Here is a 14,235-nt window from a genome sequence, read left to right on the forward strand (position 1 = left end):
AGTGCTTAAGGCAAGATAAAGTGTGCAAAATATCATCTTTGTATTTTAATATTTAAGGCGAATTGATATTGTTCTTACGAAACTTAACACCTAAATTATTGTTCTTGTTAATAATGAAGCTATAAATAAGAATTATTTATTAATAAAGAAACTGAATTCCTCGCAACCCCTGAAAGCTAATGAATTCCGGTGGCTCGTTTTAGATATAAGATTGTGCACTCCTATATTACACAACAATATATACACAATTTAAATTCATAAATTGAAAAAAAGATGAACAAACCTTAAGTGTATTAGATACCGCAACCATTTCTGTGCATCTGTATCACTTTCTGAAGCATCTGATGGCATATAGAGCGTTCGCTGGCGCAGGAAAGTTTGGCAATTGATTGGCATATCACTCAAGTCATACCGTACAACAAACATTTTCACAACAGTGTCGTGCGGATTAAAAAGTGTCTAAAAAACAATTTTACGTCAACAACATTTTCCAGAAAATATAAGCTTCAGATTAATAAATAAGAGAAATTTATTTATTTATCTAGTTAAAAAGCTAAATATTTGTTGGGTATTACGACTTAAAATATATATACAGAGAAACTAGAAATTCAAAGCAGTATTTGAAGTCAATAAAACACTGAATCATCATAAATGTGATAAATTGGAAATTGAATTATTCAAGAATTATGATTTTTCAAAGGCTATGACAAGATATTGTTAAAAGCTTAATAACCTTAAATGTTTTTGTTAAGAGAATTTCTCCTTCAAAAATTATATTATAGAATAAGAAAATAAATTCTCATCAAGTTTCTATTATTTGTTCTATCGGTAAAACAATACTTATAATTTAAACCTTTTGAAAGAAATCTAACATATCATAATCAAAAATATCTACAACTCGTGGGGTTTTTTTCTGAATTCGAGTTTCACTTTTGCAACAGCTCCATGCTTTGCATATGAAAAGACTAAAAAAGTTAATAGGAAAATATAAGTTTCTTAAGAAAATTATTAGTTTTGTCATCATGATAGAGTCTTAGCTGAAAAAAGTTTGGGAGTTACACAAATTTTAAAAGTTGTAATTTAAAAAGAAAATGACAAAGGGTTAGATTAAATGTTTTCCTTAATAACAAATATTGATGATTATATATTGATAATATATACTAATGTTACAATCATCAAATCTAAAGAAACAAAAATTTGTTCAGACAATTAAATAAATCAATACATTAAACTTTCAGTAATAGACAATCTATCAAATTCAAGTTGATGCATTTATCAAAAGATTTTAACATTTGATATAATTGATATATATTTGTCAATTTATAACTTTGATATATTTGATAATTGATATATTTGATAATTGATACATTTGATAATTGATACATTTGATAATTGATACATTTGATAATTGATAACATTTGATATTATTTAATTCAGGTATAAACATTCAACTTAGATCAAGTTAAACAATATGTAAACTTTTTGTATGCTCAGAAAAACTCCACATTTTTAAGATAAAACTTTAAGTTAGACTTCTTAACTTTATTTGAATATACACTAATAAAAATTAAAAGAAAGTAGCTGAAAGAAAGTCTTATATTTCTTATTCTTCAATCAGCTTAGGCAGTTTATTTTAAAAAGCCAATATACCAAATGAGCTATTGTATTATTAACAGCTCTATATTTTTTCAATATAATATTGTAAGCATCATATGATTTTGTTTACAGAGAAATCGGGGTGATTAATAAATAAAACTTCAAATTTCAGACTTAAATGGAATGAATTTTTAGAATAAATAAAACGTGAATTTATTTTACAAAAATTTAAAATGATAATAAGAAAAAAAATCTTTCAATTATTTTTTTCAATGGGAAATTAATGCAAATAAAATAGTTTTACATCGAATTATAATCCCTAAATTTAAATTATCAAATCTTTGATCAGGAACAATGAACAAATGTGTCAAATAAAATAAAATTTCTGCAAGAAAAAGAAAACTATTTTTCTGAAAACAAATACATTAAAAAATTATTTTTTATGCTTTTTGAACTTTGTTAAATTTAAGCTACATAAAATCCAAATGTCCACATCAAAAAATACTTAGTTAAAATAAAAATTTATATAAAAAGTTTTCAACAAATTAGAAATTTATGTCACTTCAAAAACAATTGATCCTGATTGCAATTTGTTTATATTTATAAACTATAAGTTGAATATTAAAAACAAAAAATTTAAAGCTCAAGTACTACAAAATATAAATCAATACATCTAATATCAGGCTATCTCACTAAAGTTGTAAAATATTTGCTAGCTCAAGAACATCACCTAATACAAATAAATCAATCAGAAAAATTAATTGGAAAGAATTAAAATATCCAAAAATGGTAAAAAAAAATTTCAAACAGCATTAAAACAGTTTTATCTAGGAAAAAAAATTCAACACTTACTACTTGTACTGTTCCTCTCTTAGGTACATGATAGTCTTTACAATTTAAATTTATATGACCCTAAATAGAAAGAAAAAAAAAAGCATGATAAATAAATACATAAAACAATACAAGACTACTACATAGTGAAATAAAAAATAGTGATACAGTTCAAGCAATGAACAATCATTTAATGAATAAATACATCATATGTATGTTCAATTATATTAAATTAGATACTAATTAAAAGATTAAAGTTAAAACCTATTATTTCAGATTTCGCTTTCATTAGTATCTTTTAAATAGCTCCATTGATTTTTTAAAAGAAAGGGGCTGGCTGCTATAACATGTGGCTGCATTTCATAAATTATATGTTTGATCAATCACATTTAAGACTTAGAATTAAATGTGACATATAAGCGTCTTGATTAATTTTAGCTTTAATACTTATTAGTATTTACATTCTAAAGTTATTACTGTAAATTTTTAAATTAAATAATGTATTGTTAATACTGCGATTCTTCTTCATTATTATTTCTTAATTTATTATTTTCTGTAAACTGTATTATTATTTAAAATTCATACATTCTTCTAGTCTTAAAAATTCATAACAGTGAAAATTTGCTGAATCTTGTGACAAAAAAATAAAAATCATTGGTCGGTAAAAAAAAAAGTGTTTTAATTACCTCTACATTGAAAACAGTAAATAAAGTTAATCATAACAGTTATATTTTAATAAAAATACTTATTCATTTCGATATCTTTCAAAAGTGCTAATAAGCTAAATAACATTTTTTGTTAAAAATTTCAGAATGGAACAAAATGATTTTTAATCTTTAAAATTATACACACATTGTCCATTTTTTTCAAATATTAATACATAAATAAATGCCCCAAAATGCTCATAAGCTGTAATTGCAAACATGGAAAAGATAAAAATAAAACCACTGTTACAAACAATGTAAATAGATATATTGTACAGTAGGGAACTGATTATCCGGAACGGTCGGGATCATCGCTATTCTGGATAACTGATTTTTCCGGTTTTCTGAATCGCTACAAAAAGCCGCTTTTTTTATTGTTAAACCCAACTAGAAAAAAAAAAAATATTTGAAAATTATCTTAAAAATAAGAAAAAACGATGAAGTAATACACTAATGATTATTTCCAAAATGATGATAAGGTAAACATCTTTAAAAAAAAGAAAGAAAAATCGTAAAATCTTAAGAGGAAAAAAAAAATAATAATTTTTTAAATGGTGAGAAAATTTATTGAATTTCGTTCCAGGTTTTTGGTTTTCCGGTTTTCTGATTTCCGGATAACAGGTTCTGTACTGTACTTATTATTTTGCTAAACCATTTGAAATCTCGAAATATGTGATATTCTGCTCATTAGCTTGTTGCTGCAGGCATATAGTTGTATTTTACAAATAAACAAAAAAACATATAGAGATACATTTTTTGCAAGCTTCTTTTAAATTGGAGACAATAACATACAAGTAAAAATAAAAAGATAGATTATATTATGAAAAAAAATTCAGAGCAATTTAAATGAATGAAAGATATAGATAAAAAATTACTAAATTAATCTTTAAAATTTTGGTTCGACATTCAATTTCAATATTTGAGATAAAATTTTGAACAATAGGCATTAGATTTTAAACAATCTACATAAAACATTACACATTTCTATACAATAAAAAATTAGCGGCATTTGTAAAATAGATGTGTTGGAGATGGCCTCATATAATATAAACACTAGTCAACTTATCAAGTCTATCAGCTATGCATAAGCAAAAGAATATGAAAAATATAAATAATTGAATTAGCTTCAGCACACCCAATTTTAGAAATGCACTTATTGTAATCAGACTATAAGCTTGAAAAAAAATTAAGATTCATTTATAACAATAGAAAGTTCATAAAATTTAAAAATAAATAACTTTTGATTACCATATAGGGAGAGGTAACTTTGTCCATGTCATGTAAAGTATAAAAAAATACAGTAACAGGCAATTTGATGTGACGTGGACAAAATGACCCACTGGCCCCGATTTCTGCTGTAAAACCCTCTACGGTGCTCACTGGCTCCAATCTACCATTTAAAACAGATTCCTAAATAGACAAAAATATGATTTAAGTACTATCAATTAAAATATTACATTCCACTACAATAACACAAATTGCTAAATAAGAATTCAAAAAATGTGTACATTTTTACATACATGTATTTAAATTCACTGAAAAAAATTACTGATTAGGAGAATTATGCTAAAGGAGTTAATTTATCATTATTTAAAACATTTGAGATAAAGTGTCAAAAAGGAATATTTACACAAATATCTTTAAAAAATATGAATAAAAGAAATTTCAAAATGATTACAATTAAATAGTGTGATTTAAACTTTGTTTAAATTTCAAAATATAAAGGATGGGAAAATTGCTAATAGTCCTATTAAAAAAGTTGTTAAGCGTGCTTAACAAAACTTAATAACACATAAAAATTAGATTCCATTAAGAAAATTTATTTCAATTTTAAATCTTCAATAAATAAAATTTAACTTTAACTTAGTACCTTTAGTTTCAAAAAATAATAATATTTAAAACTTCTTAAATTTATTTTTGAAGCATTATATTACATAACGTACCACTTGTACTTCATGGAACTCGAACAATATGATTAATCTAAAAAATTTACTAACTAGTTTTAGTAATCTTATTATGACTTCTCTATGAAATAAATTAAAAATTATGCAATTATAAAATCGCATACATGTTTACGGAATCATAAAATAATTTAGACTAGAGAGAAAAGTTAATGTGACTTATCTTTATTGATAAGATAATTTTACTGTACTATATATTCTACCTTTAATTTCCCTGATAAATATACTTCTAAAATGTCAAATTAATAATGCATTTTAATATGTACACTCAATATTAAACATGTACAAGTGTCCAACCTTATAAACCAGTGTTCCCTCCTAATAAGAAGACCCAACATTCACAGGTAGCAATCAGGTTTTTAAAGGAAGCAATTAAAAAAATTTGACTATTCTAAAAATGAAGTTAATCCTATATTGATGTTAGTATTTATACATACAGCCTATCAACTGAAAATTTTATCAGCTGATTTAAAAGATAAGATTTTCTGAAATTAAAAAAAAATCCTTATTTTAAACTTTGAGGATGTATGTAAGTCAATTTGTCTGATATTTTAGAATCAGAAGAACTCACAGAAATGCAAAAACTATCAGTCAATTAAAGCTTAGCGTAATATAAAAGAAACAATGACATGACTTCATGAGGAAACCAAAATCAAATATTCAAATACAACCAAATCTGCAAGAGAACTATTGTTACGATTTCTATATTCATATTGAGCTGAATGCGGATTTAGTGCCATAAATGATTTTCAGCTGGAAAAAAATCTACAAGCTATAGCAAAACAGGGAAATTTGAGAGCAAAGTTAACAGAATTGGAACCTAAAATAAAATCTCTATAATGCAAGTGCAAGGATCTCCCTAAATTTAAAAAATAAACTTAAATGATAAATAATTACTAATAACTAAAATAATATAGAATTAGAATTGAATTTTAGTTCTTGATTATATATTTTGAAAATGTGCTTACAGTGTTAGCTGAATAACTTCATAGAGATTTCTGCATAAAACCTATCTTCAATAAAGAATTAAAAATTATAGAACAGCTTAGGTTGGGTGTAGGTCAAACATTTTTGAGAAATGCTGTTCTAAGCATTACAACTTTAAAGAAAATATCACTAAATAAATATAAAAATAGGGAAGAAACATTTTTTATTGCAGGAAAGCAACTAGATAAAGATTGGTTTAAAAAATGAAAGAAAGAAAAGAAAAAAATGACTGGATCTAGTGGAAAAAGTATGACAGAACTAATGATTTTATAAAATATACCCAGTCATTCACTATATAAATTTAAGTTCTAAAACAATCAGATTAGAAAATGAGAATTCTTAACAAATAAAGGTTCAAATTGGAACAGATACTACAAGTTTTAAACTAAGACAAAGTCAGGGAGCAAAACACATAAAAGATAATCCAAATGCAATGACCAAGTTGAGCAATCTTATGATCTGAAATAACTTTTTTAAGACTGTGAATGATCAATTCCACCATTTTGCATTTAACTCAGAAACCCATCAGAGAATTTTCATGGATCTTATGCATATTTTCCTGAGTGATGTGGACTCCAAAGTGCAGGAAGGTAGAAACCAGGGTTCGTGATTTTTTTGATTTTTTTAGAAAAAATCAAAAAAGTCAGATTTTTTTGATTTAAATCGGATTTTTTTGATTTAAATCAGATTTTTTTGATTTTTATTCAAATACACTATAAGAACTTTGATTTATGACAAAAAAAACTTTATAAATGTTTAATTAAAATTAAATTAATATTAAAACTATATTATAAGAATATTTTAGAAGCTCTAACTACCTAAAACAATTTTTCATTATAGTACACAGCTTTGAATGCATAGCAACTATTTCGAAACAAATGCATGATTGAAATTTAAAGACTAGATGAAATAGAGAATTTAAGGACTACTTTAACTATAAAACAAAGTTTCAATTACCAAATCATAATTTTAATTTAAAATTGTGATTTCCTTTTTTTCTCTCTCTTGATTTCTAAAATGACTAAATAAATGTAACAGATTGTGTTTATTAATGCAGTCATTCATCAAAAAATAAATAAATATTTAATCTATATATTTTTATATTAAAATATTTGTTTTTAATCCTATATCAAAACAGATAAGCTAAAAAAAATCATATACTCATTGAAATTTTTTTTTCACAAAATTTCTTTATAAAAAATCTGATAATGTCAAAGATACTGTAAACATATGAGAAAAAAATACTTAAATGTTTACTTTAATCTGTACTTTCAATCTCAAGAGTCAAGAGTTTTAAAGATGTAATTTCGATTGTGTTAGAATTTAACACATACCAAGAAAGAAAGTAATTTCGTTAACTAAAATTAATTAATGCAGCAATTTATTTAAAATAAATTTTAAAACTAAGAAAAGAAATAATAAAAGTATCAATAATTTAAAACACTGTTTTTTAACTTTTTAAATCAATATATACATAAAAAAAATTAGTTGATTTAAATCAATGATTTTTTTAAAAAAATCATTTGATTTAAATCATGATTTAAATCATGATTAAAATCAAGTTGATTTAAATCGTGATTAAAATCAAGTTGATTTAAATCAACAAACCCTGGTAGAAACTACAGTTTGTTTGTAGTTTCGACCTACAAAAGCTTGTGCTACATGGCACATCCCTGGGTTAACTTCAAAATGAAAGTATTGGTCATGCATGGCCTCAGTATGAAAAACCATAACAGCTTAAAATCTAAGTTACAAATCTCAATATAAATTGCTATTAACTCAACTATTTCAGAGCTATCAAATTAAATATTAAAAAATATAAACTTAAATTACATAAAAGATAATTTTAACTTGAAAAACATAAACTAAATACATACATTGAAACACATAAACTTAAATACATAAGAGATAATTTTAACTTAAAAAACCAAAACATACTTCAAATGTTCCAAGTAAGCTGCTGCTGAATATTGAGGCAGGTGCACTTGTACTAAAGTGCAGATCTTTTTCTAAATCTATTTCTTCTTCTGGATCTTTTTCAAACAAAGCCCTTTAAATGATTAAACAAAACATTTACAGTGACAGTTAAAAAAATAAATTACTAATATTACTTTAAATATACAGAAAAATTTAAAAATCTAAAGTATCATTGGATTCCATAAAAAAAAGTTGCTAGTCACTTATTTTGAAAATATCACAATAATTAATTGTAAAGAAAGAATTCATCTAAGCATCAAGAGTAGAAATAGAAAGGAAGCATTAATTTTATTTGATTAAAGGGTATTTAAAATTTACCTTTAGAAAATACTGTCGTAGCATCATTTTTATTACTATTAAAAATACCTTTTAATGGCAGACACAGATATTATTGAACTGTCAAAGTCAAAACAGGTCCCACATTTTCTCATTGGAGCCTAAAACATTATTAACATCTCAATTAGATTGAATGCTATGCAATGGTAAGTAATTAGATCGTGTTAAGATCTAATTTATGTCAAATTTGGATAAATTATTTATATCAGTGGCTTAATGCAAGAGCAACTAGTCACTTAATTTCAAAATGTGTAATAATTAAAAACATCATTGCCTTTTGTATTCTGTTTTAATAACGACATTGGTAATAGTAAAAAAATGCCTGTCCATTATTTTAACAGTCTATGGTTGAAAAAATTAGAAATTTGGAAACCAATTTCAATTTCAAACCAATTTCTAATCAATTAGATCACATTTTTGCAACATAATAATAAGGGTTAAAATTCTTGCATTAAACCACAGATATAGCAATAAAAGATCAAAAAGACTTCCGCCAAATAATATTTTATATATGTTACCGGTTAAGTTTGAAATCCGGCATTCTATAGAATGCCTAGGCGTTGTATATAATGCCTAAAACTAACCAGCTATGTATGAAACGATTTATATTTCACACATTTCCTAGGCATTCTATAGAATGCCAAATGAGAAACCAGCAAAGTATAAAATAAATTTCCAATTCGTCAAATGCATGTGTAAAACAAAGTGCCAAATTATTAAATGACTTTGCGGGAAAAATGTGATGAATAATTTTTTATATGAAAATTTTGTTTCCCTTAATAAGAAAGGCAAAATTATGTTTTGTACAACTTTCATTTTTCTTTAGGAATTTTGAATAATTTTTTTTTTAATGGCACTCTCATTATTTTTCAGAATAAAAATTTTTTTTTTTGAGAAATGCACATCGATTACATAATAACCTCATCAGGATATTTTTTTCATACTTTGCCTAAATAGCATTTGTCATTCTATAGAATGCCTAGATATTATATACTATGCCTAGGGAAAGTAGTAAATACTTCTCACAATTCATACTTTGCCAAAAAACATCCAGCGTTATATACAATGCCGGATGTTTTATGTTAAAACCCCGGCATTCTATAGAATGCCGGGGTATCATACTTTGTCGGTAACATATACACAATAAAATATAATGATTTCTCACAGAAATAGAGATAAGTAATTTTACTAAAATTTAACTGCAGGTGTTATAAAAAATCCTTTAACAGTATCAATCTGATTAAGTAATAATAATAATAATAATATTATAAAAAAAAGTTAAAACCTTGTGCCTGATGATTTACTTATTTTACAAATTGAAATAGACAAGTGAAGAAATATTTTCCTACTACTTTAATAAGAAATATACAAGAACCTGTATAAATAACTATGAATTTTAAAGGGGATCATTGACAACAATATAAAATATTTTTAGATGACAGGTTTTTAATAAAAATTGAACAGCAATGAAAACAGGATGAAAAAAAATCAATAATAGCAATTTCATTGATTTCTGCAAATATTTCAGAAATTGTTATATGCAGTTTTTATAGTAGTAATCTACAGTTTTTAGGGCAAAATAATATCGCATAATTTTTTTTTCAAGTACTAAAAAAGTTTAAAAATTATCTCAAAACCATAAAAAAATTATATTCCATGACATTTATAATTTGACTTTATTAAAAACTAATTATATTAAACTTTATTATTTTATTTAATAACCATCGTTGAACAGCAAACACAATTTTTTGAGTTTATGACAACTAATGCTCAATTTTGTAGAAATGTAATTTTGAACCCAATCTAGAAAGCAAAGAAACTCCTGGGTCAAGTATTTAGAGAAATTTGCTTTCATGGAGAACTGTTAGATGTAACTAACCTGCATTTGCGTTACATGAAGAGATAAACCTCCCAAGGTAAGTCCGATGGCCAGTGGACTAACCCATAATCCCTCTGCCACTGAGGATATTTCACAACAGCATTGTGGGCGGTGCAAGCCAGGTGCAGAATTCGCAACGACCAGCCATCGCTGGGATTCAAAATCGGTTCACCTCATAGGGAGGTAAACACTTTATCCCCTGAGCCACTACGGCTCTAATAAACTCTATTGACAAATTTCAAATATATTTCAACCAGAATTTAGTATTTTACCATACTTAGTATCAACAACATAAAAAAAGATGAACAATATATGCCTTCTGTAATTCAATTGAGTAATTATCGAAAACAGCTACAAGGAGAACTGCTTTTTTGAGAATCAATATTAAAATTTCATTTTATAATAGCCCTCAAAGACATTAAAAGCACATTGATGATAATAGAAACTTACAGGACTGGATGTTAATGGAAGCCCACTTCGTTGATGAAAGACCAAGGTAGTTGCACTATCCAAAGACCGTCTGAACAGAGCTTTTTTCTCTGCAGATGGAACTTCAAAGGAAGATTGGTTAACCTAATATATTGAAATTGTATTACTAAAAATAACATCCTTAACTTATTATGAAAACTGATACATCTAAAATATTAGTATAGTATGGACATAGATCTAGAATTTTATACAAAAACATTCTTTAAAAAACATACCCCTTTAGTTTAGTTGTTAATACCTGTTTCGAAAATCATAAAATAAACATATAAAAACTGATAAAAAATTATTCGCCTTAAGATACTAATTTTAAGACGTAATCAATAAGAAATATTACATGATAAAATTAGCTATTTTGAGGACTACTTCTTAGTTGTAAATGAGGTAAAAATGGAACTAAATGCAAAAAAATTAGCCTAGGAATTTTTTCCATTTAGCTTTCATTTAATTTTTAAAAATCCCTCTTATTATATATTGAAGATTTAAATAGATACTTTAAGAAAGTTATAAATAGGGACTTGAATATTTTTAGTACCATCAATTCTTACCTTTTTTACAACAAAGAAGCATCCCATGTTTTTATTTATTCATTTTAAATAATATCAACAATTAAAATATACCTTATCCTCAATGTTAGCATCGGATGTAACAGAAGGGTCATCATTCAATCCAGACAACTCCCGTTCATCACACAGCTCATCACTGTTTTTGGGAAGAAGAGCACCACATTTCTTGATATTTACAGAACTGTATTTTGGATGGATTTCTGAATTGCGAACACTATTCCAGTAATTATTTCTTTGATATGGTTTGTTGATAGCATATTCTGATTGAGAGGTATTTTGTGGAGTGCGGCTTGACTTTTGTTTTAAGGTCTGAAATGCATTGCTGTCATTCCTTTTATGACTAAGATAGGAAGGTGATTGAAAGAAGTTAACCTTATTTGGTAGTAGGTTGGTGGGGTTGGATTCTTTAAGATGCATTAGAGAGCTATTGTGCGGTTGTAACGACCAATGATTTTGAATGTCTGATGAAGGGGATGGTTTATCACTAGAAGATATGGATTTGGACTCACTATCACAAGGTTTTTTATTTGATTCTTTGATTAACCACAATGGTTGCTTGTAACTAGGTTTGAGATCGGAACACTCAGAAAGTTTTAAAAATGGTGCTTTCTTTGAGTTATAACTACCATCCAATAAAGCTGGGTTAATATTCATCTTCTCAAAGTATTTAGACAAGGATTTCTCCTTCAGATTAGTCCCATTGTCAATCAAGCTTTTGTCATGGTCTGCATGAAGGCTTTTCTTGTGCACATGTCTATCACGCAATCGTTCCAAAACATGTTCCATTTCCTCTTTTGGAACATGTTTCAGAGAGTCATCAACACAATAATTTAAAACTGGATCTCTTTTCTGAGATAGAAAGTTTAAAGATGGGTCTTTCAGAGTGTAGCTTTTGTCGAAGTTCATTGATTTTGAATCACTGATGCTGCAATCACCCATATCTTTCTTTAAAAACCTTTCAACAACAGGTCGTCTCTGGGGCCTGCTTTTCCTCTTCGAAACTTGTTCCTCGCGCTTGTGGCCTGCTTTCCCAAACATGAGATGTTCCGGAACTTCAATACTAGGGCTACCACACCTTGATGGAGACTGATATCTTTTAGGATACATGCAAAGGGAGTTTGGAGGATCAAGTAAGCTTTCTCCAAGCATTGTATCAGCAGGGCTGTTAGTCCTGGAAGACACTCCTGTAGACAAGATTCCATCACATGGATATTCTCCAACAGAAGATTTAATACTTTCTGGAGCTTCTACTCTGCTTTTTAAAGGTAACTGTGGGTCGGAATGTTTGTGGCAAGGAACGTTAGGAATGGCTCCACATCTGGGGAGGCTTTTCACCAGAACTTTCATGGCAGAGCTGCGTCCAACATTTGCTACAGGAAAAATATGGCAATCAGGTTGGGAAGAAAATCTGCTGGAAAACGCTTCTCCAGGAACACAAACCCTGAAAAAAAAAAGAAACAATGTTAAAATTTTGATGGTTATTTTATTCTTGTAGAAAATGTAGAAAAAATAACTGAATCAGGTATAAATAACTTGTAGCTCACAAAGCCTTTTAACCTGGCTTATGAACAGTTAATGATGTGAAAGGAAAAAAATTCGAAGAAAAAAAATTCGGAAAAAAAAGTACCCGCATTCACAGTAAAATAAATTTAAAGATTTAATTTAGTTTTAATATCTTTCGCAAATCTGTGATACAGAAAAACTAACAAATAGAAGTGAAAAAAAATTTCATAGAAAATTCAGTTCTCATCCACTTTTCAAAAATCTAAAATAGAGAGAGAGAAAAATAGAGAGAATCTAAAATAACAATCAAAAAATCATTTAAATAATTGGGAAAACTGATGAGTTATGAAAGTATTACAAAGATACATGTTTGTACACTACACAATATACTAAATAACTTTAAAAAGTTGGTTCACAAGAAATATTGGCCTTTCAATCACGATTATTCATGAGAAAACAAATAGATTTTCCTTAAACAGTTTAAATTTTTTACTCAAATTTTACACAATTTCTTACAAAAACACTATATGTTTATCTCCAATGCACCATTGAAACATTAATTTTTATGTTGGAAAAAAAATTCACATGATGGGAAGAAAGAAACTTCACACTGAATGCTTGTAAAGGTGTGCTATAAACAAAATTAGTTGTAACTCCTAAATAATGAAAACACTATTCTCTGCAAATCTATTAAACAATAAATTATTAAACTGATAACCCTGTACTCAGTTTGATAGTACCAGCTTATTCAACATAGCACTACATTTTGCTGCTATTCATTTAGGGAGGAAAAAAAAACAATATATTGACTTAATATACTATAATAATATTTACTTGCATATTTACTCATATACACTATAAGCCAAAAGTTAAACACACTTTTACACTGGACTTATGTGTAAAAGTATGCTCAACTTTTGTACACCAGTATATTTTCTTTGGTCTTTGATAATTCACATTTTTTGCTTTCAAAAAACTAATTAACACCAAACAGCTTTAATACATAATTTCAAATTTCTTCCAAATATGTAAACAATTTTATAAATGTATAGTATAATCATACACTTGTAACAAAAAACAAATATTTCAATAAAAATTTGAGGAAACATTTAATCACTAAAAAATTCGAAACAAACCTGTAATGAACATTTTGTGGTGATTTCCCCCCAGATGAGCTGTACCAAGCACAGAGCTGAGAGAAATAAAGGAAAGACCGAACAGCTTGGATTAAGCCTCTTGAAGTTATGCTCGCATCTGGAACCCTGCAGAGTAAAAATTTAAAAATATGTACTTCATATTAATAAAATCTAAGCCAAAAATTCACAGTTATAATATAGCATATGGATATACTTTTCGCTACGATTTAAAGCACCATGAATAAAACAAAAAAAATTTGGGAAAATTCATTA

General features: G+C 26.8%; 1 protein-coding gene across 6 annotated transcripts in view; it reads right to left on the reverse strand.

Annotated features, from left to right (window-relative positions):
- Nucleotides 1-14,235, reverse strand: part of LOC107438735 (atos homolog protein A) — a 104,030-nt gene that overhangs the window by 1,386 nt on the left and 88,409 nt on the right. For all 6 annotated transcript variants that reach the window (XM_016051081.3, XM_016051082.3, XM_016051083.3 and 3 more), the window contains 8 exons: nt 13,963-14,088; nt 11,378-12,764; nt 10,722-10,844; nt 8,423-8,493; nt 8,018-8,129; nt 4,380-4,541; nt 2,449-2,508; nt 284-459 (listed from right to left, as the gene is read on the reverse strand). In XM_016051081.3, coding sequence (XP_015906567.2) covers nt 284-459; nt 2,449-2,508; nt 4,380-4,541; nt 8,018-8,129; nt 8,423-8,493; nt 10,722-10,844; nt 11,378-12,764; nt 13,963-14,088 — 2,217 coding nt within the window. The remainder of the gene's footprint in view (nt 1-283; nt 460-2,448; nt 2,509-4,379; nt 4,542-8,017; nt 8,130-8,422; nt 8,494-10,721; nt 10,845-11,377; nt 12,765-13,962; nt 14,089-14,235) is intronic.

Source organism: Parasteatoda tepidariorum, chromosome 1, assembly GCF_043381705.1.
Source record: "Parasteatoda tepidariorum isolate YZ-2023 chromosome 1, CAS_Ptep_4.0, whole genome shotgun sequence".
Taxonomy (NCBI): Eukaryota; Metazoa; Arthropoda; class Arachnida; order Araneae; family Theridiidae; genus Parasteatoda; species Parasteatoda tepidariorum.